This window comes from Carcharhinus amblyrhynchos, chromosome 12 (assembly GCF_965287045.1).
Source record: "Carcharhinus amblyrhynchos chromosome 12, sCarAmb.v2.hapA, whole genome shotgun sequence".
Taxonomy (NCBI): domain Eukaryota; kingdom Metazoa; phylum Chordata; class Chondrichthyes; order Carcharhiniformes; family Carcharhinidae; genus Carcharhinus; species Carcharhinus amblyrhynchos.
This window is the reverse complement of record NC_137335.1, coordinates 71,143,044-71,169,585: the sequence shown is the minus strand read 5'-3', so window position 1 is coordinate 71,169,585 and position 26,542 is coordinate 71,143,044. Positions and strand designations below refer to the sequence as shown.

General features: G+C 44.0%; 1 protein-coding gene across 1 annotated transcript in view; it reads left to right on the top strand.

Moving 5' to 3' along the window:
- The window catches only part of ryr2a (ryanodine receptor 2a (cardiac)), a 662,889-nt gene that overhangs the window by 276,825 nt on the left and 359,522 nt on the right, over positions 1-26,542 (top strand). The window contains exons 11-16 of the mRNA XM_080200677.1: positions 5,260-5,416; positions 12,693-12,857; positions 13,261-13,382; positions 19,922-20,105; positions 21,035-21,170; positions 24,945-25,040. Of these exons, the coding sequence (XP_080056803.1) occupies positions 5,260-5,416; positions 12,693-12,857; positions 13,261-13,382; positions 19,922-20,105; positions 21,035-21,170; positions 24,945-25,040 (860 nt within the window). The remainder of the gene's footprint in view (positions 1-5,259; positions 5,417-12,692; positions 12,858-13,260; positions 13,383-19,921; positions 20,106-21,034; positions 21,171-24,944; positions 25,041-26,542) is intronic.

Sequence of the window (26,542 nt, the reverse complement as noted above, 5' to 3'; positions counted from 1 at the left end):
TCTCAGATAACCAAACGCTGCTCTCTCCTTTGAGGTGGTGTCAATTTAACCTAAGGATAACCACACCTCAGGTGAGGATCAATGTTGAGAAGGCAGAACCTTCATGAATAACCTCAGCCAGCACAGGAATTGAACCTGTGCTGTTGGTGTCGCTCTGCATTACTAACCAGCTGTCCAGCCAACTAAGCCAAACTGACCCCTACAGTGATGTTCGCAGCATCCCTGAGATTCCCGAAAACAGCGCTCCAAAAGCTAGTGGCGTTTGCTACCAAATAAACCTGTTGGACTTTAACCTGATATTGTGAGATTTCTTACCATAATTTCCCTACAGAATGTGCTACTTATGTTTCTCAGGCTATTTCCTACAGAGGCTTGAAAGCTAGAGGAGGACTTGGACAAGAGAGACTTGTTTGTTTTAGTCCTGCTCCCATTACTGGGTCTCCTGAGTTATGCAGGTTGCTCTGGTTGACAGGGGAAGTGAAGCTCGTGTTTCAGTGCAAATTGCGTAAGTGCCTTTCGGTTTTCATTTCCTTGCTAGTGAGGAAACCGTTCACTTTGTGATCAGGAACTGACGCACGAGTGTTTATATTAAGTTTCACTAGTGCCCTTCCATGCCATTCATTAATGCATGACCGCTGAGAGTTAGACCAATTCACAACTTTTAACTCTTGCCAGTTTGCTGTGTGTAATAACCCAATAAATCAATGGGCTATCATAGCTGATTTTACCATTTTGATTCTAACTGCTGAATCTGGGCACAATTCAGATCTGACTTGGAAACCTGTTCTCAGCAGCCCCCATATGCACTCTGCCTGAAAAAAAATCACGAACCTGAATCACACTGTGGGCAGGGCTTATCACACCCGAAACATCGCAGCTCCAATCAGAGCTTTGAACTGCACACGCGGAGTGAAAAAAAATTTTGAAAAACACGTCCCTAGCACATTGCTCCTAGGCCACAAAAAGCAAATAAAATGGCCTGGGAGTGATGGCCCCCACAGGTATCGTCTCACCCCCAATACTTAGCTGTCCCCCTTATCCACCCATCCCCCTGCTACCCAGACCAATGGTGGCCCCCCTTTCCCCCCCCCCCCCCCCCCCTCACCAAAGACTGATCGGGCCTCCCTCCTCCCTTTCCCCACACCAGAGAATGATCGGGCCTCACTCCTCACCACCCGCCCCACTCCCCCCCCACCGCCGCCCCCCCCCCCCCCCCAACAGAGAATGCTCAGACCTCTGTCCTCCCCCACCCCCCACCAGAGATATTCTGACCTGCCTCCCTCCTCCCTCCACTACTGACCTGAGTTAGAGAGCCGTTGGAAGTTCTGAATTTACCTCTTCAGAAGCTGGAGCGCCTGAAACAGACCTTTGCCGAGCATGTCTGTTTTGCCCCGGATCTGGACGGGCAAACGCAATGGTAAAGGGGGAAATGCTGGTAAAGTTGGGGGACAGCCCATTAATTCAAATTAAATGCATGCAAATGCATTTAAATCGCCATTGCGCCCGTTTCAGGCGTGGTTTGGATTGCGACTTTTTTTGGGCCTTGGTAAAGTGGACACCTGCGCAGATGCGGGCGTGGATCACACTAATCGCCTCACACGTGACTTTACTAAGTTTTCATGCCTGAAAACGGGCACAACACAATGATAAATTCGGGCCCATAGAATCCTTACTGTGCAGAAGGAGGCCATTCGGCCCATTGAGTCCACTCCAACCACAATCCCACCCAAACCCTATTCCCGTAACCCCACGAATTTACCCTGCTAATCCCCTGATACGAGGATCAGTTTAGTATGGGCAATCAATCTAATCAGCACATCTTTGGCTATAGGCCACAGAACAACGGAGCTGGTTAAGGTTCCACCAGAGAATATAGGCAAGCGCAGGAATTGTGCCAGTCTTAAATAACTGCTATGATGATAACAGGGTATACAGCATCAAAACTAAGAACTTATATTTAATTCTGAATGTTTTCCTTTAAATCTGAAACCTGATCAGCTGAAGTAGTTCAGTTCAGTCTTACACCAAAAAAAGGTTAGATTAATAAAATGCCATGACAGCAGTTGTAACAAGTTATAGATTGAAATCTCAGAGTTCTTTGTTATTGATGGATGGTTTCTGTAATGGAAATAATGCAGCTGAAAAATTCTAAATGATGGATGACACTCTATCTCACAGAGGCACAATGAAGAAACTCTTTTCAATATGTCAAAAAATGCAAATTATCTGCATCGATTGTTGCTGAAGAGTTTGTTTTCTCACACTCCTGCTCTTTAGCTCTTACATCCAGATCGAATGACCGAGGGGAAAATACGTCCTCCGGTTGCTTACTGTAACTCGCATTGTGAATGCAATGGGAAGATATTCTTTCCAGATTATTACTAAAGTTTTGTTTAAATTCATTGAAGGGATGTGGTCTGGCTAGGCCAGCATTCATTGCGCTTGGGAATCACCGAATCCCCGTAGTGCCGAAAGAGGCCATTTGGCCTATCAAGTTGACACTGACCACAGTCCCATCCAGGCCCTATCCCCATAACCCCATTCATTTACCCTAGCTAGTTCCCCATCACACTAAGGGACAATTTAGCATGGCCAATCCACCTAACCCACACATCTTTGGATTGTGGGAGGAAACCGGAACACTCGGGGAAACCCACGCAGACACAGGGAGAATGTGCAAACTCCACACAGACAGTGATCCAAACCAGTACTAACCACTGTGCCACCCTCAATGGGAAGATGGCGGGAGGCTGCTTCTTGAGCGCTGCAGTCTTTGCGATGTACGTGCTGTGCTGTCAAGGAGGGAGTTCCAGGATCTTGACCCAGTGACAGTGACGGAATGGCGATATAGTTAACCTTAAATAACATATTATTGCTGATCGTATCATGGGCCATCTTTCTACTATATTTCTAACACTATTAATACATTAGGGAAGGTAATTGTATCTTGACCACCCCATATTTTGGCAGGACTGGACTGGGAGCAGGAGGAAATTTGCACAATGAAGTAGTGAAGTTTCTCGCAGAGGCACACCGATTGTCACCTCCAAATTAAAAAAAAGGGTACTGGAACAAGGGTTAGGATGTATTGCCGAGGGTAAGAAGTATTGAGTGAATGGCAGCAAAATGCAACTACAGGGTGCCCTGCTGTGTGTGTGTGTGTGTGTGTGTGTGTGTGTGTGTGTGGCAGTGCAATGCTTAGGTGGGGAGAGGGGGGAATGTGTCTCCACAATCTTAGAAAACGTAAATAGCCCCTTGCTGATTTTCTTCTATTTCCCAAACGATTCAATGGAGAAATCCGCCATTGGTGCCTCTTCAATTGACATCTTCAATGTCATTTTTCCCACTGGCTAGCAGCCTTTGTTGGTATCCAGGAAAATTCCGCCCACTGTTGCTTTTGTACAAGACTGTCACAATTCATGACTCAAATTTTTCTGAAGTTTTTTTATTTGTGTCGCAAGTAGGCATATGTTAACCACTGCAATGAAGTTACTGTGAAAATCCCCGAGTCGCCACACTCCGGCGCCTGTTCGAGTACACTGAGGGGGAATTTAGCATGGCCTATCCACCTAACTTTTGAACTGCAGGTCAACGAAATCACTAAAAGGTTTAAGTATGCAAGTTAATTTGATTTGATTTATTATTGTCACGTGTATTGGGATACAGTGAAAAGTATTGTTTTTTGCACAGTCAAAGCATACTGTTCATAGAAAACATAGGGAAGAAGGAAAGGCGAGAGTGCGGAATGTAGTATTACAGTCATGGCTAGGGTATAGAGAAAGATCAATTTAATATACGGTAGGTCCATGCAAAAGTCTGATGGCAGCAGGGAAGAGGCTGTACTTGAGTCGGTCGGTACGTGATCTCAGACTTCTGTACTGTTTTACCGATGGAAGAAGCCTGAAGAGAGTATGTCCAGGGTGCATGGGTCGTTGATTACACTGGCTGTTTTTCCAAAGTAGTGGGAAGTGTACATAGCGTCAGTAGATGGGAGGTTGGTTTGCGTGACGGACTGGGCTTCATCCACAAGCCTTTGTAGTTCCTTGCAGTGCGATTTATTTGTTGAACTTATTTACTTTTGCAATCAGTGCTAAACAGTGCAAGATATAAATGATACCAGTTAGAGTATGATTAAATATACATGGCAATGGCATTTTAATGAGCTGGGAATTACACACTGAATGTTTTTACCGGATATACAATGAACATTTAACATATGGTAACATCAACTGCTGTTGGAGGACCATCAACTCAGCGGAAATCAATCTGGTCGTCCCAAGGAGTGCTGATCTTCCTGTTCAAAGAGCTGTTGGTAGCAATGTTGCAGACTGGCACATTCCAAGGTTCAAGAATGCACTTAAACTTGGGGCAACCGCCACAATGACTCAATGGAGAAAGGCCACAGTCTAAAGCCCTCCTGCCATGACTAGCTAGAAGCTGCCTCAATGCCTTGGGTTTTGTACTCCAAAAAATATTTGACTTGTAATGTCAATTGTAAATATATACAGAAATGTAAATTTCCATGCAAGAATAATGAAACAACTCGTTTACTGTAAGAGGTACCAGGATCTACATCTGAAGTGCTGTAGCTAGGCAATGGACCACATGCTGAAAAGTGGGATTAAAATGAGTGGCTAGTTTCTTCTTGCTCTCTTTTTTTGGCCGGTGCAGACATGATAGGCTGAGTAGCCTCTTTCTGTGGGGTAACTGTTCTATATTGATGTAAATTGATATGTATTGCACTTTATATTCTTTCAAATCTGAACTGTTACATCAGGTACTTTCTATGAATGAAGCATCGCTTTGGAAAATGAATATTGATGTGATGGAAATGACAAGTGGCTGGCACTTTTGGACCTGTTGGGATGTGGGTGCTTCAAGCAGTGGGGACACCATGGGTGGGATTCCCTGGCCGCGCTTGCTCAAAACCGGAGAATCCCGCCTGTGGTCAATGGACCCTTGTATGGTCCGCCCCCGCCTGCTACGATCCCATAGCGGACAGGAAAGGAGAAGTCCCACCTCCGTTTCTTTATTAAAATGTGAACAGTAGCTGACAGGAAAGAAAACTATGTAGAAAGCTACTTTGTGCATGTCCTGTTAGCACCAGCAGCAACAGTAATGCCAAGTTATTCATTTTACTTAATGTTGCTGTCCTGTGACTTGTTTTGGTTTCATTCTTGTTTTACTGGGTTTTGTTTGTCTTTTTGCTACTTTCTATTGATTAGGCATCCTTTAGTTTGAATTGATTTCTCCTTGCAGGTGGAGTGGAAGCCATATCAGATGGGGTCAGCCATTCCGGCTCAGGCACGTTACAACAGGAAAGTACTTGAGCCTCATTGACGAGAAAGGCCTACTTCTAATGGGCAAAGAGAAAGCGGATGTAAAAAGCACAGCTTTCTGTTTCAGATCATCCAAGGTATGCTGAGATAATTACTGAGCACTCTGATCAGATTAATGCTACCACTTAGCCCATAAAACTGAAACCATTTTGTGTGTTTATGCAAATCCCAGGATCAGGGACTTAAGCTTAGAGGAGGAAATCAGAGAGATAATTGAGGTTAAGCTACTTTGCAACAAAGGTGGAAATTGCATGGATTGGATTCCTCAGGATGGTAGATGCCACGTGAAAAGGGACAGTTGGATAGATGTTTGAGAGAAGGAGAGAAGCCCTGGGCAGGATTTTCCATGCAATCCACCCTGTGTTTCTCTGCAGCAGAGGTGGCCGCCATTGGCTGGTGGCAGGATCTTCAGGTCCCATCGTTGTCAATGGGCTTTCCTGTTGAATGCATCCCTCACCTGCGGCAGGGATGTGCTGGCGGCAGGACTGGAAGGTCCCACCACCGTGTCCGGTGGGACAATTCTGGCCATTGGGTGCAATTTGGTATTTGGGCATCAGTATAAAACATATTATTTGTTAAACACCAATCCTGCTTTTAGTTTCTTGTGACTTCAATGGAAATGAAGGTAAAGGATTACCTTTAGCAAGTGTCCAAAGTCAAAGTTCCCCCCATTATGCCTTGCTTTTGTGTTGGATATAATGGACAATGGATCTCACAGCTGATTACTACACTTATGGAGGAACCAAATCCTAACAAAATTTAAGGTGGTTCAGTTCATGTTTCCTGTTACAATTTCAACAGTTTTGGCAATTTGATATAAACAAAACAGCTTTCTGATGGATATCATTCCTGATTCTTCACATTCAGAGGATAAGTGATTAACTGAGGCAAATGCATGGACTTATGGGGCTAGGATGAAGGAGAGGATCTGAGTGGGATGCCCCTTTGGAGGGCCAAATGGCCTCTTTTTCACTGTAGAGATTCTATGGTTCTACAATTGATGGTCAGCTATATAATTGAATTAACCTGTGTATTTGCAGACCCGTTGCATTTCACTTTCTATCCTGGATGCATTTCTAGGAGATAATTGATATCCATAAAGAATCCCTACAGTGCAGAAGGAGTCCATTCAGCCCATCGAGTCTGCACAGGCCACAATCCCACCCAGGCCCTATTCCCATAACTCCACATATTTACCCTGCTAGTTCACCCTGACACTTGGGTCAATTTAACTTGGCCAACCAACCTAACCCGCACATCTTTGGACTGTGAGAGGAAACAGGAGCACCCAAAGGAAAGCCACGCAGACATGGGGAGAATGTGCAAACTCCATACAGACAGTGACCCAAGACCGAATTGAACCCATGTCCTTGGTGCTGTGAGGCAGCAGTGGTAACCCAACTGTGCCACTGTGCCACCCAAATGTAGTATTGCTGCCAAAAAATTGGACAAAACACATTTATTTAAAAGTTAGATGTCCCTCCCTCCCACCCACAAACACACGCACATGCATCTACAAACATGCTGAATCTGGGTGCCATGTAATAAGTGGGGTGATTTCCTCGACAGCAGTACATTGTAAAAACATTGCTTATCTCAGCATAGATTAAAATTTAAAAGGTATTAAATCAGAAGGTTCTACAAAAGCACTTCAGAAGGTGATTTTGTGCTTCCCTCCCTGCTTGCTCCCCCAGCCATACTGCACCTCCTCCCACTGCCCCCTCCCCCACCCCTTCACCATCCCCAGCCCTCTCTCTGTTAACTGCTGGCCACAAACTTATTTTGCTCATGGAGCTGAGGGATTGCCTGCCCCGCATTTTGGTGATTTGCCCACTTGCTTCGTAGTTCACCAACTGTGCTCTTACCAGGCCCAAACCTTAAAAATGATCTGCGGTCCTCGCTGAATGCATCAGACCGGCCCTGGAGGAAGCATCCCAGATTCCACGCTGACTTTGGGCCACAGTTCAAAATCAATGCAATTAGTCTTGATCCCCAGGTGAAAGAGATAGCATAGGATAGCACTCAGAGAAATAGCGTTGTTAGATATAATGGAGGAAGATATGATGGAGGGAATGAGATTGAAGGCTGGAGGTTAGAGAAGTACCACCCATCAAATATTGAGCTTTTTTTTGTATTATAAAGGGTAACAGATGACAAAATGTTCCAGAATTGGGAGCAGTATCAAAGGGAAATTTCCCTTTCCACTTGGCTACAGTGGGAAAGATTCCGGCAGGCTGAAAACTTGGGCAAAGATTTCTCTGGACACTCCTCTGCTATTTCAACACTTCACAAATCTTTGTCCTGACTCTTAGGTGCAGAAGGCATAATGTGGGGTCAGGAATCGGACAAGTTTAAGTTTATTTACTAGTGTCACAAGTAGGTTTACATTGACACCGCAATGAAGTTACTGTGAAAATCCCCTACTTGCCACATTCTGGCGCCTGTTCACGTACACTGAGGGAGAATTTAACATGGCCACTGTACCCAAACAGCATGTTTTTTGGACCGTGCGAGGAAACCAGAGCACCCAGAGGAAACCCATGCAGGCACAGGGAGAATGTGCAGACTCCGCACAGGCAGTGACCCAAGCCAGGAACAGAACCCGGGTCCCTGGTACTGCAAGGCAGCAGTGCTAAGCACAAAGTGACGAATTTGGGGTCCTGACTCTGCACAGTTTTTTTTGACACACCCACTATGAATTCTGAAGCTTCAGCCAGTTGAAGGCCAGGGGAGGTGGCGGCATAGTGGCATTGTCGCTGGACTAGTAATCCAATGGCCCAGGGACATGGGTTCATATCCCACCATGGTAAGTTAGTGGGATTTAAATTCAAATAATAAATCTGGAGTCTAAATAGTCTCAGTAACGGTGATCATGACAACCATTATCGATTGTGTAAAAACCTGGTCTTTAACCATTGTACCTCTTGTTTGGGCCCTGAGCCCACCATGTTGGTCTAAATGTGAGCTAGGGAAATGTCGTCTGCCTGTGGTGATGGTCATTAATTAGCAGCAATTAAGTGCCCACTTAGTGGCAAATTGGTGATACCATCAGAATGTTAGCATGTGCCGAGATCAAAGCCCAGGAGATGTCCAGGGGTGACCTTGCAGTCATGGGTGGCTGGGTGGGGGAAATAAGGCCTCATTTAATTTCCCCCTGGGAGTGATGGGTGCCAGACTGTTTCAGCTACAGGCTGTGTAACGCTGTAGAAAAGCTCCCCCTTCTCAATGATGCTCAGGCAACTGTGGCCAGACTGCTGACAGCTTTTGAAACTTTCAGAGGACTTTTATGTCTTGAGTTGCATGGCTCACGGTCTCCTTTCTAAGCCAATACACCCCTTTCTGTGGGGCTGTCGGCTGCTTATAGCTTGGCTCTCCAGCCAGTGCAGCCTACCATGCCAGCCCAAAGGCGATCTGGACTCTGGGAAGTGTGCTTTAGACACTTCCACTCCTGCCATTAGAGGGACCAATGTCAACTAGCGACCTCAGCGAAGATTATACAAAGGGGTGAACTCAGTTACCAGGGAGATGGTTGGGACCTGGAAATGGTTTCGACCTGTGTTTAAAAGCTTCAGACAGTAAGATTCCACCCACAGCGTGCTATGATGTCCAATATTAGCAATGTGCTTCTGTTTGCATGTTTTAAGAAAACATTTGTGTGGTTTATCTACTGACTAAACAAAGGTTAAAATACCAGTTTCAATGCATTTTTGCTGTAATCTTGCTGCATACAATGAACCTTGTGAATATGTATGTTTAACTTCCAGGACATGCACCACAAGCAAAATACTGCTCTGCTCTTCAATATGAAGACTAATTAATATTGGTTATTTGAACAGCATATAGTTAGTACCAAGAGAAAAGACTAACTATGAGTTTCATGCATGTTTTTGTGTTCTGTTGGCAAGTTTCATATAATCATGGAATCCCTTCAGTGCAGAAGGAGGCCATTTGGCCCATCGAGTCTGCACCGACCACAATCCCACCCAGGCCCTATTCCTGTAATCCCAGATGTTGACCCTGCTAATCCCCTGCCACTAGGGTCAATTCAGCAGGGCCAATCAACCTAACCTACACATCCTTGGACTGTGGGAGGAAACCGGAGCATCAGGAGAAAACCTACACAGACATGAGGAGAATGTGCAGTTATTGGAATTTATTGGAAGTTATTAGAACTTCACAGAAAGACCATAATTAGGTTTAAATTACAACAATAATTTCCAGGGTTAGAACACCCAAATTATTATCCAACTGTTTGCCGTCTCTCTTCTGCCCACTTTGTTACCAGCATTTCAATTTGAGTGCAGTGAACGACTTACTGCTTGTCTTCCAATCTGTTTTGATTATACCACATTTATTGTAATGTGCCAAATGCCCACAGTAACACGCTGATTACAGTACTTCACCCACACACGTCAGGGTGGTATTGCTTATGCATGCTTCGTTTGCAGTCAATGACTTGCTATTAACTAAAGTTTGGCCAATTTTTTCCCACAAAAATACATGCCAAAAACCTCACACGTACAACTGTTCACTTTAACCATTGTAAAAGATAACTGAATGTGATCCTAAACTTCACCATAGAATCCCCACAGTGCGGAAGGGGCCCATCAGGTCTGCACTGACCATCTGAAAGAGCATCTACCTAGGCACATGCCCACCTTAATCCTGTGTGTTGAACATGACCAATCCACCTAACCTGCTTACCTTTGGACTGTGGGAGGAAACTGAGCACCCAAGAAAAACCTATGTGGACACGAGGATAATGTGCAGACTTCACACAGGCAGTCACCCGAGGCCGGAATTGAACCCAGGTCCCTGGCGTTGTGAGGCAGAGTGCTAACCACTGTTCCGCCCCCACTGGGAAGTTCCTCCAAGGCTTGTTTCAACTTCAAAGGCAGCTTGGTTACTCGCCCATCCAGTGTTGTCACCAAAGTAATGGCTGTCGGATTGAGACAAATCCTGAAGAAATTCCCAGAATTTACCCTTTTCCTATTTAATTACAAACTTAAATTTAATCGGTGCAATTAACTACTTTAACGACTAGAAATGTTGAACAAACTTGTGCCCCTAAGCTTTACATCTTGTTGCATACTTATTTCCCAACAGTATTTGTTCAAATAATTACATTCTTTAAGAAGCTTTTCCTTGTTGAATAATTCATGATTGCAGAATGTCACCGTTTGATAATTGGTAAATTTTTTTTCCTTCACTTTTATGATGTTTTTTCCCTTTTGCATACATTCTCAGCTGCTCCTAAACTGAAGGTGCATTCTGGATGGATACGGTTTACTGTGCTTCGGTTATTAACAAAGAACAAGGGAAAATACAGCACAGGAACAGGCTCTTTGGCCATCCAAGCCTGCACTGATCATGATGTCTGCCTAAACTGAAACCGTATGCACTTATGGAGCCCGTACCCTTCCATTCCCATCCTATTCATGTATTCATCTCATTGCCCCTTAAATGCTACCATCGTACATGTTCCCACCACTTCCCTGGGCGGTGCGTTCCGGACATTTCCCCTCTGTGTAAAAAACTTGCCTCACACATCTCCTCTAAACTTTTCCCCATGCGCCTTAAACCTATGTCCCTCAGTACTTGACTTTTCTACCTTTGGAAAGAGCATCTGGCTATCTATAGTCTTCAGTATCTCGTAGAAGCAGTTAACTATTCATCATCTGGGAGGCAGCAACAGTGAGTGTTGTCCAGGGTCAGATCCTTTGGTCACTCAACCTCTGCACAAGTGAACTTGCAGGCAGTAGTTGTGGGGGGATTAGCCATCAGCTGCCTGAACCTCAGCTGGCTTTATCCTCCCTGTTCCTGGAGCACTGAGGCTTAAAGCATTGCTGTGACTGAGTGTAATAATTCAAAGGGACCCCAGTGTCACACAGGGTTTTCGTATTTTAATTGCCTCATTAGAATTATGGATATTTTGGCCACCTCACCCCAGGACTGGGAATTCTCCAATCCCGATACAATGAATGGAATATTTCGTTGAGTGTCAAATTCTCCATTCTCATTGACAGCGGTGACGGGGAGTGCCACAGTGGAGAATTCTGGTCTTTGTCCCTGGTGTTGACATTATGTCAAAGCCATTATTGCTTAGGCTGTAACATATACCAACTGTTATTTCCTGTAAAGCAATTGTCAGTCAAAATCTTTGATTTTTATTTCCAATTGGACATTCGGAGGGACGTGTGCCAGCTGTTGGGAGCTATCATTATTACAACTGCTTCTGGTGAGGCACTGCTGTCTCACAGCGCCCGTGACCCAGGTTCAATTCCGGCCTTGGGTCACTGTTTGTATGGAGTTTGCGCATTCTCCCCATGTCTGCGTGGGTTTTCTTTGTGAACTCTGCTTTCCTCCCATTGTTCAAAAATGTGCGGATTAGGTTGATTGGCCATGCTAAATTGACCCTTAGTGTCAGGAGATTATCAGAGTAAATATGTGGAGATAGGGCCTGTGTGGGGTTGTTGCAGGCTCGATGGGCTTCCTTCTGCACTTTAGGGAGTCTATGAGCTAAAAGGGACTAAGAGTGGATATAAAAAGGAAAAAAAGACTTTTTCTGGGAACCATTAGATATCTCAAAGTGCTTTGCAACCATTTTTTTTATTCATTCATGGGATACGGGCATTGCTGGCTGGCCAGTATTTATTGTCGATCCATAGCTGCCTGAGAGCAGTTGAGTGTTAGTCACATTGTGGCTACATGTAGGCCAGACCAGACATGGACAGCAGATTCCCTTCCCTGAAGGACAATAGTGAACCAGATGGGTTTTTACAACAGTTAACAATGGTTTCTCAGTCATTAGTAAACACTTAATTCCAGATTATTTTTTAACTGAATTCAAATTCCATGTCATGGTGGGATTTGAACCCAGAACATTAGCTGAGTTTCTGGATTAATAGTCTAGCGGTAATACCACTGGGCCATCACTTCCCCCTAAGGCCTTCGAAAGAGTAACTGCTGTTATAATGTCGGAAAGGCATCAGCCTATAATGTTTGAAGGAGTATGAGTTAGGCTATAGTTGTGTGGAAACTTGGTCAGATATTTATTGGGAGCACTGAGTTCAGTTTTGAGCACGAAATCAGGTGAAAACTATTAGCTGTGGGATGGGGACATCTTTAGAATGATAACATAATTTAAAAAGTCAACTTATAAGAAAGTGTCACATAACCTTTGTTTGTGTTGCCTTGATGCCAGTAGTGGTAGGGATTATGCTAAGACTTGTCACCTTGTCGACATTCGGGGGAGTGGAGTTAATGTAATGACAATTGATGAATAATGACTAATTTAATTGGTAAATTTATTCCATGCAGAATTGTTTAAGAATGATGTGATTTTATTTTCAGGAAAAACTCGATACGGGAATAAGAAAAGAGGTGGACGGTATGGGATCTCCTGAGGTTAAATATGGAGATTCTGTGTGCTTTATCCAGCACTTAGACACCGGACTGTGGCTCACTTATCAGTCAATAGATGCCAAATCAGCTCGGATGGGGACAGCTCAACGAAAAGTAAGTCTTTCTGCCTGGATTTTTCTGCCATGATGTAATTTCTGAAGTTTTCTTTCCAGATTTAAACTTTGGAAAAAATCCCTCTGCTAGATCCGACTCACATTTACCATTTCCCACATCAGTTGTTCTCTGCCTCATGAAAATGTCAATGAATCAATTACTGAAACGGTGTCCCATTTGTGCCTACAAAGAGATTTCCCTGATTCATTTCACACAGGGCCTTCTGCAGTGACATCCATCCCATCTGGCTGGCTTTGAACATCAAAGACTGAAACCCATCCTTTGATGATGTAACAAAAATGCTTATTTTCACACACTTCTCAGAGAGAAGACACCAACTGCAAAGGAAAGTCTCGTGGTCTGACTGTAATAAATAATGCTTGCCCTTTTTTTTCAATTTCAGGCCATAATGCATCATGAAGGTCACATGGATGATGGCTTAACTCTCTCACGATCTCAGCACGAAGAGTCGCGGACAGCACGGGTTATACGCAGCACCGTTTTTCTTTTCAACAGATTTATTGGGTACGTTTTCTTCTGAGTACAAGTAAGTTTGGGGCAGCATGGTTAGCACTGCTGCCTCGCAGTGCCAGGGACCCAGGTTCAATTCTGGCCTCGGGCCATTGTCTGTATGGAGTTTGTATCTTAGAACATAAAACATAGAACATTACAGCACAGTACAGGCCCTTTGGCCCTCGATGTTGCGCCGACCTGTGAAACCAATTTAAAGCCCATCTAACCTACACTATTCCAACATCATCCATATGTTTATCTTCGCCCTGTGTCTGCATGGGTTTCCTCCAGGTGCTCCAGTTCCCTTCCACAGTCCAAAGATGTGCAGGTTAAGTTGATTGGCAATGCTACATTGACCCTTAGTGTCAGGGGAATTAGCAGGGTAAATATGTGGGGTAACAGGAATAGGGCCTGGGTGGGATTGTGGTCGGTGCAGATTCAATGGGTTGAATGGTCTCCTTCTTCAGTGTAGGGATTCTATGATCATTCTTAAAAAAGCTTAAAGTGATAACATTATGGATGTGGGATAGTTGTACAGCTCCAGAGTATCTCGTAGGGTCAGTTTTCAAATCTCAGCACCCCCCCCACACCCCCCACCCCCCACATCAATGGAGTCAATCTCAGTTGAAATTGGGAAATTCCTTGATGGTATTGTTATGATCAGGAATCTGGGGACACTTCTTCCGAGGTTTTCCACACTGGTCGGACCATTACCGTTTGTGGGAAAACACAGTGCCTGATTTAAGTTTTGTAAGTTTAGGTTTATTTATTAGTATCACAAGTAGGCTTGCATTAACACTGCAATGAAGTTACTATGAAAATCTCCTAGTCGTCACAATTTGACACCTGTTTGGGTGCATTGAGGGAGAATTTAGCATGGCCCAATGCACCTAACCAGCATGTCGTTCAGACTGTGGGAGGAAACTGGAGCACCTGGAGGAAACCCGTGCAGACACTGGGAGAACGTGAAGACTCCGCATAGACAGTGACCCAAGCCAAGAATCGAACCCAGGTCCCTGGCACTGTGAGGTAGCAGTGCTAACCACTGTGCCACCGTGCTGCCTTGGTTTTTAAGCATAGTGTTCCTGATACTCGCATGTGAACGTTTGTCGCTTTTGCACAACAGGGCTGGAATTTTCTGGCTGGTCATGCCAGCGGGATTCCCTGGTCCCGCTGCAGTGAGTGGAAATTTGGCTGAGCGTCAAATTCTCCATCCTTGCTTGCAGTGGCAGTGGGGCGTGAACAGCCGGAACGTTCTGGCCCAGATCCCTGCACACTAATTGAAGGTGGACATTAATCTATTCAAAACAGCTTAACCCATTGTTAAAATGGAAAACAGCAACATCATATCAATGCATTAAGCACTAGTGTGTAATGACTAGCAACTGTAAATTCTAACGTATAGGGCACAATAGAATGTTGCTTGGCATTATAGCATTTTGTATTTTAATTCAGTGAACACAAACTCTTGAAGCCAAGCGATTGCTGAGTTTAAGGTCTCCTAGATAGTAGATTAGTCTACCATCTATCCTGTGGAGCAGACACCACTCACTAATGTGCAGCAATGTTTATTGTCTCTCCACATGTACACAAGGGGTTTGTACTGGGGCCCCAGCAGGAAAGATTGACAAAACTGGGACTTCGCCTGACCTGAACGTGCTTATCAGAGTTTCTCTTGTCGTGGTAATTCAAAGCCTGCCATTCTGTAGCATTGATGTCCTCTGACACTTGTATTAAAAGACTCTGAGACCTGAGATTTTCCACATGTCCAATGTGTTTTTCGGAGAAGGTGTCCATTATGACATTGAAGGCCTGTTGACCAGGCTTGCACTACACTTGTTAAGACCGCAAATAAATTATTCATGAGATAATTTTTGAACACCACAGTCTCAGCATCGCAACAGCAGTACTGAGGCTTAGCACACATCTAAAGTAAAGGATGGATGCCTTACCTGCCTCAAGTATTCATAATGTATAAAATGGTTATTTATTTCATGGATGCCCTTGGGTTTTCTTTTAAGCTATTAACATTCTTTTAAATGTCTACCCTACATGCTGTTCTTGGGAGCTATTGGTGTGGATAGTTGAGCTCTGCCTTGTAGAATCAGAGAGTCACTACAGCCATTCGCCCCATCGAGTCTGCACCGACCACAATCCCACCCAGGCCCTATCTCTGTAACCCCATGTATTTACCTTGCCAATCCCCCCTTACACTAAGGGGCAACTTATCATGGCCAATCAACCTAACCCACACATCTTTGGACTGTGGGGGGAAACCAGAACATCTGGAGGAAACCCATGCAGACACGGGGAGAATGTGCAAACTCCACACAGACAGTCACCTGAAGCTGGAATTGAACCCTCCCTGGCACTGTGAGGCAGCAGTGCTAACTACTGTGCCACCGTGCTGCCCTCAACAGGACTAATGGGAATTCTGATATTATCATCCCTCTCAATGAATTTGAAAGAGGAGAATTTTAGCAGATTTAGAAGAGGACCCTGCAGTTCTTTCTTGCTTGATGTGCCTTGCATGGATTTGTTTTAGAATGGGATCTTGCAATGAAGCAGACAGGAGAGGATAGGTAGTTGGAGACAGAAGACCTATCTAGCTTTGAGAATTGGCCACTTGAAGAGTTGTGAGCATGTTTTAATTGAGGCAGGTTGCAACAGATGCCACATTTTAAATACTCAAAGCACAACAAATTTGCCAAATAAATCATTCGGTCCATCAGTCCAAAAACATTTTTCTCTCCAACAACCATAGCTGCTTCATACCAACTAACAGCCAGGTGTCAGTCAGCCTGACTTTTATTAACCCTTCCAGTGCATGCTTGGCTTTCACACTTCCCTGAGAGAAAGTATAGTTCTATACTTCTCTAATTACTTGCCTCGAGGGGATGCAGATCTCAAGAGACTCAGTCACAACATCTGTTCAGGATACTTACATTGTGATGGGTTTGTGCTTCATTAATTGAATGAGTGACTGAATAGAAGACGGAAAGAAAACAAGAGCTGGGTTTTATCTTTGTGCTAGGGATAGACTTTTAAACTTCCTGGGGGCAATCTTATCAAAAAAAGCCTTAAGTGCTGAATGAGCATGAAAATGGGGAAAACATTGTGCTAATTTTTTCAGCAAGCTTTCAGACACAATCTTATGACACTTAGTGAAATAAAAGAGGCAAAATGTGATTCATGCCAGCAGGGGGAGTGAACAGAGTCTATTCTTGCCCAAGGGGCACTGCCTGCCCCTGACCTCCGGTCCTACCAGTGAGCCCATTATGACAGGTCCATGTTGGTGGGGACCACATGTTATCTTCGCTGGTGAGGACCTCCACTATTGAGGCTGTTGAGGCAAGTGAGGCTCGACGATTATGTCCCAGGTTTATTATGAATATTTAAACACTGATTTAAATATTGAGATCAGCCTTGCGTGGGCCAGGGCCCTTAAAACCACAAGAGGCGAGAAACAAGGCACAAACCCAATTTTTTGCCTTGTGCGCTATCATTCTGACTTACCAAGCTGATCGACCAGCCTGACAAGCCAGTAAAATCACCTCCTCTATTTCTGCTCTTTAGTTGCCACTAACTCATAATCTATAGAACATTCTCCAAATGGCCATTAGGCTGTTGTTCTCCCTTCTCCCTGCACTTACTGAACGTCTTCAATTCAGTTGGAAAATGGTCCTCATGATGCTCCCACTGGCAGGATTCACTTCAGCTTCTGGTCAAACCTCTTCCCGTATGACTTCAAGAGAGATGGTGGCATAGTGTTACATCACTGGACTAGTAACCTGGCGGCCCAAGTTAATGCTCTGGGTTCAAATCCCACCGTGGCAGCTGGTGAAATATAAATTCAGTTCAGAAATCTGGAATATAAAATTAATGGTGATTATGACAATTATCGCTAATTGTCGTTAAAACCCATCTCATTCTCCCACACCATTTAGGGAAGGAAATCTCCTTACCTGGTCTGGCCTATATGTTACTCCAGACCCACAGCAATGGGGTTGTTCTTAAATCCTCCCTAGCAAGCCACTCAGTTGAAGAGCAACTAGGGATGGGCAATAAATGTTGGCCTTGCTAGTGACCCCCACATTCTAAGAAAGAATAAGCTGCTGAACAGATCATAGACTGGGGGCTCTACAAGATCTGTTGTGTCAGTGCTGGCAATCTGCAAGAGCAAAGTGGCTGGTTTCAAATACGCTCCTTTTCCTCGCAGCCCAACAATTTTTTCTCTTCAGATAACTCTCCAATTCCCCTTTAAAAGACGTGATTCAATCTGCCTCCACACACTTCCAGGAATTGAATTTCAGACCTTAGCCAATTGCTTTGTTAAAAAACTTTTCCCTCATGTTGGGGGGAATTCTCCCGTCCCGCCTGCCATGGAAATCGTAGTGGGTGGGGAGTGGACCATGCAAAGGCCTACTGACCTCGGGTGCGATTCTCCGGTTTTGGGGTGAGCGCAGCTGGAGAATCCCTTCCATTGTCACTGTTTTTTTTGCCAATCACCTTAAGAACATAAGAACGTAAGAAATAGGAGCAGGAGTAGGCCATCTAGCCCTTCGAGCCTGCCCCTCCATTCAATAAGATCATGGCTGATCTGTCGTGGCTCAGTTCCACATTCCCGCCCTCTCCCCATAACTCTTAATCCCCTCTCTTATCAAAAACCTATCAACCCACGTCTTAAAAATATTTAGCGAGGCAGCCTCCACCACTTCAACGGGCAGAGAATTCCAGAGATTCACCACCCTTTGAGTGAAGAAGTTCCTCCTCAACTCCGTTCTAAACCGCCCCCCCCCCCTCCTTTATCTTGAGGCTGTGCCCCCTAGTCCTACTGTCCTTTCTGAGCGGGAAGAGCCTCTCCACCTCTATCCTATCCATCCCATTCATCATCTTAAATTGGTGCACTCTTGTTCTCAAGCCTTTTATCAGTAACAACAGTCTTTTTCCCTATTTATTCTATCCAGACCCCTCATGATTTGCAACACTCCTATCAAGTCTCCTCCCAACTCTTCTCCAAGGAGAACAGTCTCAGCTTCTAAAATCAATTAAAGTAATTAAAGTCACTCCTCCTGACACCAATTCTCATGAATCCTTTCTTTACTCAGTCCAAAGCCATAACACCCTTCCTGAAGTGTGGTGCCTAAACCCAGATGCAATACTGCAGTTAAGGTCAAACTAGTGTTTTATGAAGGTTCGTCATAATTTCAGAATGCAAGCACAAAATCCTGCTGGAAATCTGAAACAAAAACAGGAAGTTAATGCTGGAAAGACTCAGCAGCCCTGGCAGAATCTCTGGAGAGTTTTCCCAGACTGGATGACTCTTCATTCAGAGCTGAAGGGATGTAGAAGTATGATGGGTTTCATGCTGTTGAAGAAAGGGGATGAAGCAAAATAAAAGGCCTGGGATAATTTGGAGTTCAGGAGAGATTAAATGACAATGATATAATGGGCACAAGACAGATGGAGTGGTAATGATAATGTTAAAGACTGACATTGACAGCAGTACAAGGGTCAGTGAGTTCAACGACCTCGGACCATGAACTCTGTCCTCCATTTTGATTCTTTTCTGCCTCTACCTCCCACCCAAGGGCCAGTTTATAATTTGTTCTCATTTTTTGCTTTCAGCAAGTGCTAATTCTTGTTTTTCTACACTATGACTGTAACACATTCTGCGCTCTCGCCTTCCCTTCTCTAAGAATGGTATGCTTTGTCTGTACAGCATGCAGAGAACAATACTTTTCACTGCATACCAATACATGTGACAATAGTAAATCAAATCAAATGAAAATCAAACTAAAGTTGTTCTGCTTTTAATACATTCTGCTGTCTGACCTTTAAGTCACTATTAACACTTTCCTTAGTCTTTCACACGATCATTATCACTCCTTTTGTCTTTGTGACATCTAGCCTTGATGGCATTCCAGTCATCCCAAACCAAAGTCACGAAAACGGGCAAGATGGACAAAAGAATCACCTGGCTTCCTCTCCTAGGAGAGATGATGGCTTAGGTGTATTGTCACCATGCTATTAATCCAGAAATTTAGCTCATGTTCAGGGGTCCCAGGTTCAAATCCCGCCAAGACAGATGGTGGTATTTGAATTCAAAAAATTAAAAAATCTGGAATTAAGAATCTACTGATCGCGTTGTCAATTGTTGTCATCTGGTTCACTAATGTCCTTCAGGGGATGAAACCTACAGTCCTTACCTGGTCTGGTCTGTATGTGATTCCAGATCCACAACAATGTGGTTGACTATCATCCAAAGGCAACTAGGGAAGAACAATAAATGCTGGCTAGCCAGTGATGCCAATGTCCCACGAATGAATGAAAAGTAAATAAAATTAGAATTTCTTACAGCTTTGTGAATAAGTTGGAAACTTCTGTCTTATTGAAAACTTGTCTGGCCCAAATTCTCCATCGCAAAAGTTGTGCTTTTTCAATTTGTCAAATCATTTTGTCAGTAAATTTACTGGATCAATGGTAAGATAGAGTGACGCTTGATCATTGATGGTTGGTTATTTGTGGATAACATTTGATTATGTTTTCAGGGGCCTTGATACTCTCAATAAAAAAGGGAAATCCACAGCTGTTGACTTGCCCATTGAGTCAGTCAGCCTGAGCTTGCGGGATTTGATTGGCTATTTTCAGCCGCCTGACGAACATTTGGAACACGAAGAGAAACAGAACCGATTGCGCGCGCTGAAGAACAGACAAAATCTCTTCCAGGAAGAGGTAAGCAGCTGATCTTTCCATGTACTAAAGCCTCATTGCTACTCTTCGCTGATGGATCAGGGTGGAAACTATGTTAATAGTTTAAGAGAAAAAAAATGATTGTACAATATTTGGCCCACTTCCATTCTCATAGAAGAATCATCGAATCTCTACAGTACAGAAGGAGACCATTTGTCCATTGAATCTGCACCAACCACAATCCCACCCAGGCCCGATCCCCATAACACCATGCATTTACTCTATCTAGTCCCCCTGACGCTAAGGGGCAATTTAGCATGGCCGATCCACCTAACCCGCACATCTTTGGAGTGTGGGAAGAAACTCGAACACCCGGAGGAAACCCATGCAGACACGAGGAAAAAGTGCAAACACCCCACAGGTACCTGAGACTGGAATTGAACCTGGGTCCCTGGCACTGTGTGGCAACAGTACTAACCAGTGTGGCACCATGCCACCCACATTGATTTTCATTCGAAAACTCGTCAAATGCCTTTTAAGGTAATAATGAGAAAGCAGAAATAAGTGGGTTTATTAACTGGTGCAGAACGAGTGGTTAGCAGTGCTGCCTCACAGTGCCAGGGACCCGGGTTCAACTGCGGCCTCGGGTGACTGTCTGTGTGGAGTTTGCCTGTTCACCCCATACTTGCGTGGATTTCCTCCAGGTGCTCCGGTTTCCTCCACAGTCCAAAGGTGTGCAGGTTAGGTGGATTGGCCATGCTAAATTGCCCCTTGATGTCAGGGGATTAAAAGGGTAAATGCATGGGGTTATGGAGATAGGGCGTGGGTTAGACTGTGGTTGGTGCAGACTTGATGGGATGAATGCCTTCCTTCTGCACTGTCGGGATTCTAAGTTAAGCCCGTGCAGAATAAAGTGCTGAAAGTTGGATATAAAGTGATCTGTGAATTTATCTATATATATTCAATTGCAGGGAATGATTAACCTGGTTCTTGAGTGCATTGATCATCTCAACGTATATAGTAGTGCAGCCCATTTTACAGATGTAGCTGGAAAGGAAGCCGGAGAGTCTTGGAGAGCGATTCTAAACTCATTGTATGAACTACTCGGTAAGGTGTATAGTTTCATTTTTCCTTATTTATCATTGATATGTTTATAAAACAGCAGATTTGCATACAGCAGTAATTTGCACCAATATTTCAAGTAACAATCCCAACTAAAGGTGAACCCCGAATGTTTTTAACATTAAGCTGGAAATGAAGGAGTGTTGTGACTGAGGTTGAGCTGGCCAAAGCGTTGGTTGGACTTGATGTCAGTGAAATACTTCCACCTAGTGGATGGGGCTGGCTCTGTTATTGCATCGGTCATAGGTCATGGGATCCTGTCAAACCCTTCCACCATCTAGGACCAACCACTGGCTGGTAAGGAGATGGCTAAAGCTGTAGACGGCAAGTTTAAAGTAACAGGCTGCTATGTGTTAGTATCTCTGGGACTTTCTGGCCCCATCTACCACTGGGATCATCCTGTCCTTGCTGAAGGGTCAGTAGACCTTTAACTGGCCTGCCACATCCCAGGGAAAATCTCAGCCTGTGACTCTCTTTGGACTGAGATGGAACTTGTCTTTGTAATGATTTCAGTGAGGTTGTCTTTTGGAGTATGAGCTCCCTGATTGAGATCATGATTGCCTTGCCCAAGCAGGGAGCCTCACTTGTCTATAAATATAGGAGTGTTGGCTCTACTGACATTCTGGATTCTGACTTTATATCTGAAGCACTCTGGAAAGAAAGATTATTTGTTAGTGTCACAAGTAGGCTGACGTTAACACTGCAGTGAAGTTACTGTGAAAATCCCCTAGTCACCACACTCCAGTGCCTGTTCGGATACACTGAGGGAGAATTTAGGATAGCCAGCGCTCCTAACCGCAGCAGCCTGAGGAAACCCAGGCAGACACGAGGAGAACGTGCAGACTCTCCATAGACTGTGACCCAAGCCGGGAATCGAACCTGGATCCCTGGCACTGTGAGGCAGCAGTGCTAATCACTTGGAGTGGATTAGGGTTTGCAAATAAAGGGGATCTGGTGAGGAGTTATTTCAGCCTTTATTTGCAACAAACACCTGTTATCTTGAGTATTATACATGTAAGTATACATAATATACCTATGTGCGTTATATATATGTTGGGTCCATTCATTTGTTTACGTAGACAAAGACAGCACCAATATGAGTTTTTAAATGGTTTTCTTTTATTGAACAGAAGTTAAAAGATTAACATGTCAGAAGCAAAAAGAAAAAGCGAACTTGGAGACTGGTTTCTAAGCAAGCCAGTCCCTGTATTGAACTTGAACACACTGAACTGGGTCTTGAAAACAAACGAAAAAAACACACATTAAATCCAAACTATATTTCAATTCTTATCTAGTTATTGAAAATGTTTTCTGCAGCATGCTCTCTCGGTCCAGAAAAACAATCCTTACAGCTGCTGTTATGAAAAACCTGTTTTTGCCTGCATTGTGTACCCTTCAGGAATGCAGTCCAGTTTTAGCTAATCTTTAGCCTTTTGATTCTACAGGTAGTCAAGTTAGCAGTCAGTTGTCCAGGCTAGCAGAGTCAGTTGCATTTGCAGAAGTATCTTAAAATGAAGTCTTTGCATAGACTGAAGCAAAGAGGGATAAGCATACATAGGATCTCTCAATATATATAAATGAAATGTTTTACTCTAATAGTCATCAATCTGCAGTTGGGAACCAAGAAAAGCACGCTAGGAGTTCCAAGTCTATCAGTTTTAAGTCTCAGCTAATGTTCTGGGGCATAAATAGTCCATGCCTATTTGATCAGTGTGCATACCTAGTTGATGCAATGCTCCTAACATAAAGTGCAGCGCAGAAACCACAATGTTTCCCTTGTGATGATTACCTGTCATGTCGAAGGTGCATGAGCAACTAATTTAATAACAATGTGTAACAAAAAACTGTGACATTTTAAAATAAATATTATCACACTGATTTCTGGTGTGCTTCAGGATCTTATGGCAAACCATTTCAATAGGATATTCAACAATCGTCGGTAAATAGTCATTAATTCAGAGGCATGTGGAAGATAAGTGTGTGGGTTCTCAATGTATTGCAAACAGGATTACATAACGTAAAAACAAAGGATGTTTGCAACCTAAGTTCTTTGTCACAATTACAAACCATCTTTGTCTCATTGAAACAGAATTGAAAACAAATGAATATGCACATAATGCATTGAATAATTTTCTCAGTAAATTATGGTGCTTGTCCATTTTACAATTTGATTGTGATTAACTGATTGTGGGGCAGCACGGTGGCACAGTGGTTAGCACTGCTGCCTCACAGTGCCAGGAACCTGGGTTCAATTCCTGGCTTGGGTCACTGTCTGTGTTGAGTTTGCATATCCTCCCCATGTCTGCATGGGTTTCCTCCGGGTGCTCCGGCTTCCTCCCACAGTCCGATGATGTGTGGGTTAGGTTGATTGGCCATGCTAAATTGACCCTTAGTGTCAGGGGACTAACTAGGGTAAATGCATGGGGTTATGGGGATTGGGCCTGGATGGGATTGTGGTCTGTTCAGACTTGTTGGGCCGAGTGGCCTCCTTCTGCACTGTAGGGATTCTATTATTCTAACTGAAACTAAATTGTATTTTAACCATGTCCCAAGCATGTTACATGCCAGGACGGTAGGCCACTTCAGATTTACCACATATCCTTTCCCTGCTCGAGTCACTGTCTGTGTGGAGTTTGCACATTCTCCTCGTGTCTGCGTGGGTTTCCTCTGGGTGCTCCAGTTTCCTCCCACAGTCCAAAGATGTGCGGGTTAGGTTGATTGGCTGTGCCAAGAAATTGCCCCTTAGCGTCCAGGGGCACGTAGGTTAGAGGGATTAGTGAGTGTAAAATGTAAGGACATGGGGGTAGGGCCTAGGTGGGATTGTGTTCGGTGCAGACTCGATGGGCCGAAGGGCCTCTTTCTGCACTGTAGGATCCTAGGATTCTAGGATCCTCATGCTTCAGAGCTTGTTTTAATATGATGGTATGTAATCCAACAAGATTATTATTGTTGTAAAACATAGCCATCATTGTTCATAGATAATCTGAGCGATGGCCAATTAAGAAGTGTAACTGATACTCTTCATTCCTGTTCTGATGGCCGTTGGCGGCAGAGGGGGGGGTTGATCAATAGATCTCCACGTGGGCCTTGTAGAATACAAGCTCCCCTGTTAGGTGAGTCTCACCCAGTAGGGCAGGAGCAGTGTGAGGGTTTTAAACCAACAGAATCTGCTCAGCCCACGAGTCTAGACTTGGGGGCTGATCTGTATACTCTGCCCACTGAGTGGCACTTCAAGCACATTGTAAATCAGGGGTGATGGTGATAGAAGACAGACCTCTGTAAGGATATTACAGTTATTACCCAACTTCGTTTTGGAGAATGTTAAAGTTTATTTATTAGTGTCACAAGTAGGCTTACATTAACACTGCAATGGAGTTACTGTGAAAATCCCCTAGTCGCCACACTCTGGCGCCTGTCCAGGTACACTGAGTGAGAATTTAGCATGGCCAATGCACCTAACCAACACGTCTTTCAGACTGTGGGAGGAAACCGGAGCACCCGGAGGAAACACACGCAAGACACAGGGAGAACATGCAGACTCCATACAGACAGTGACCCAAGCCAGGAATCGAACCCAGGTCCCTGGCACTATGAAGCAGCAGTGCTTAACATTATGCCACCGTGCCGCAATATTGTGCAGTGAAAGGATAATAAGAGCTGGAATGTCAGTGTACAGGAATGAAAATGATTCTTTTGTGGGCACATGTTTTTGGAAGATGAAAGGACATCAAGTTATAACCAAATCTTGTCTGTCTTCAGCTGCCCTGATCAGAGGAAACCGCAAAAACTGTGCCCAATTTTCTGGCTCCTTAGACTGGCTGATTAGTAGACTGGAGCGATTAGAAGCTTCTTCGGGTATGTATGAATCCTTTATAGTCTCCAGTTGTTATTTGAAAGGGGGGTTCAGCAACTTGTTTTACTGTTTAAAATTGAGGTATACGTACAAAACACACAACTGAACATATTCAAAGAAAAACAGAAAATGCTGGATAATCTCAGCAGGTCTGACAGCATCTGTGGAGGGAGAATAGAGCCAACGTTTCGAGTCAGGTTGACCCTTTGTCAGAGCATATCACTTTTTTAACTGTAAAAAATATGGCGTAGACTTTCAAAATAAACTATAGTTCAAGGATGTATCAGCATGCTTGCGGAATTTGCTTAGTTTTTTTGGGCTGAATTTTTGTAAACTAGCTTTGGTGTAATGCCAAAAGATACTGAGCAATTTTCAATTGCCTATTCCTTGCTTGAAAGATGGGTGGTCAGTGGTTGACAATGGGATTAATGGAGGCACCTCAATAATAGACCTACTGAGGCCTGTTTTCAGATGGACCCATAAATGGGAGAAAAACATACCTGCCTGTTTCTGGTGGGTGCCTGCTTGATTACAAATCAAGGATGCACATTGTCTGTAGAATTAATTTGTAGTTTCAAAGCCCAAATATGCAGCACACGGGAAGGGAAATTGTGTTTGAATAATCCACGAGAGTTCTTTGAGTAATTAACAAGCAAGGTGGATAAAGGAGAACCTGTAGATGTGGTGTACTTGGATTTCCAAAAGGCATTTGAAAAGGTGCCACTTCGAAGTTTTTTACACAAGAACGCATGGTATGGGGGGGGTCACATATTAGCCTGGATAAAAGATTGGTTGGATAATGGGAAACAGAGAGTAGGCATAAATGGGTCTTTTTCAGGTTGGTAAACTGTAATTAATGGAGTGCTACAAGAATCACTGATGGAGCATTTACAATCTAAATCAATTACTTAGATGAAGGAACATAGCTAAGTTTGCCAATGGCATCAAGCTAGATAGGAAAGTAAGTTATCCAGAGGAGATAAAGGGAGGAATTTTATCAGCACATCCACTTGAGGTTGGTATGATCCTGCCTGAGGCCAACGGAGAATGCCATTCTCTGAGCCTTGCCCACCCCCGGAACTGGGGCAGGCGTGCTGGTACAACTCTGGCCAAAAAGTCTGCAAAGGGATATAGATAGGTTAAGTGAGTGGATACTTGATAGGATAATGTGGGAAAATGTGAACTTCGTCTGTAAGAATAGAAAAGTTGTATGTTATTTTAGTGGAGAAAGATTACATTATTTTCATTCATTCATGCAATATGCATATCGCTGGTTGTGTCAGCATTTATTGCCCATCCCTGAGGGCATTTAAGAGTAAACCACATTACTATGGGTCTGGAGTCCCATGTAGGCCTGACTAGGTAAGGATGGCAGATTTCCTTCTCTAAAGGACATTAGTGAGCCGGATGGGTTTTTACAACAATTGACAATGGTTTCATAGTCATCATTAGACTTTTAATGCCAAATTTTTATTAAATTCAAATTTCACCATCTGCCATGTTG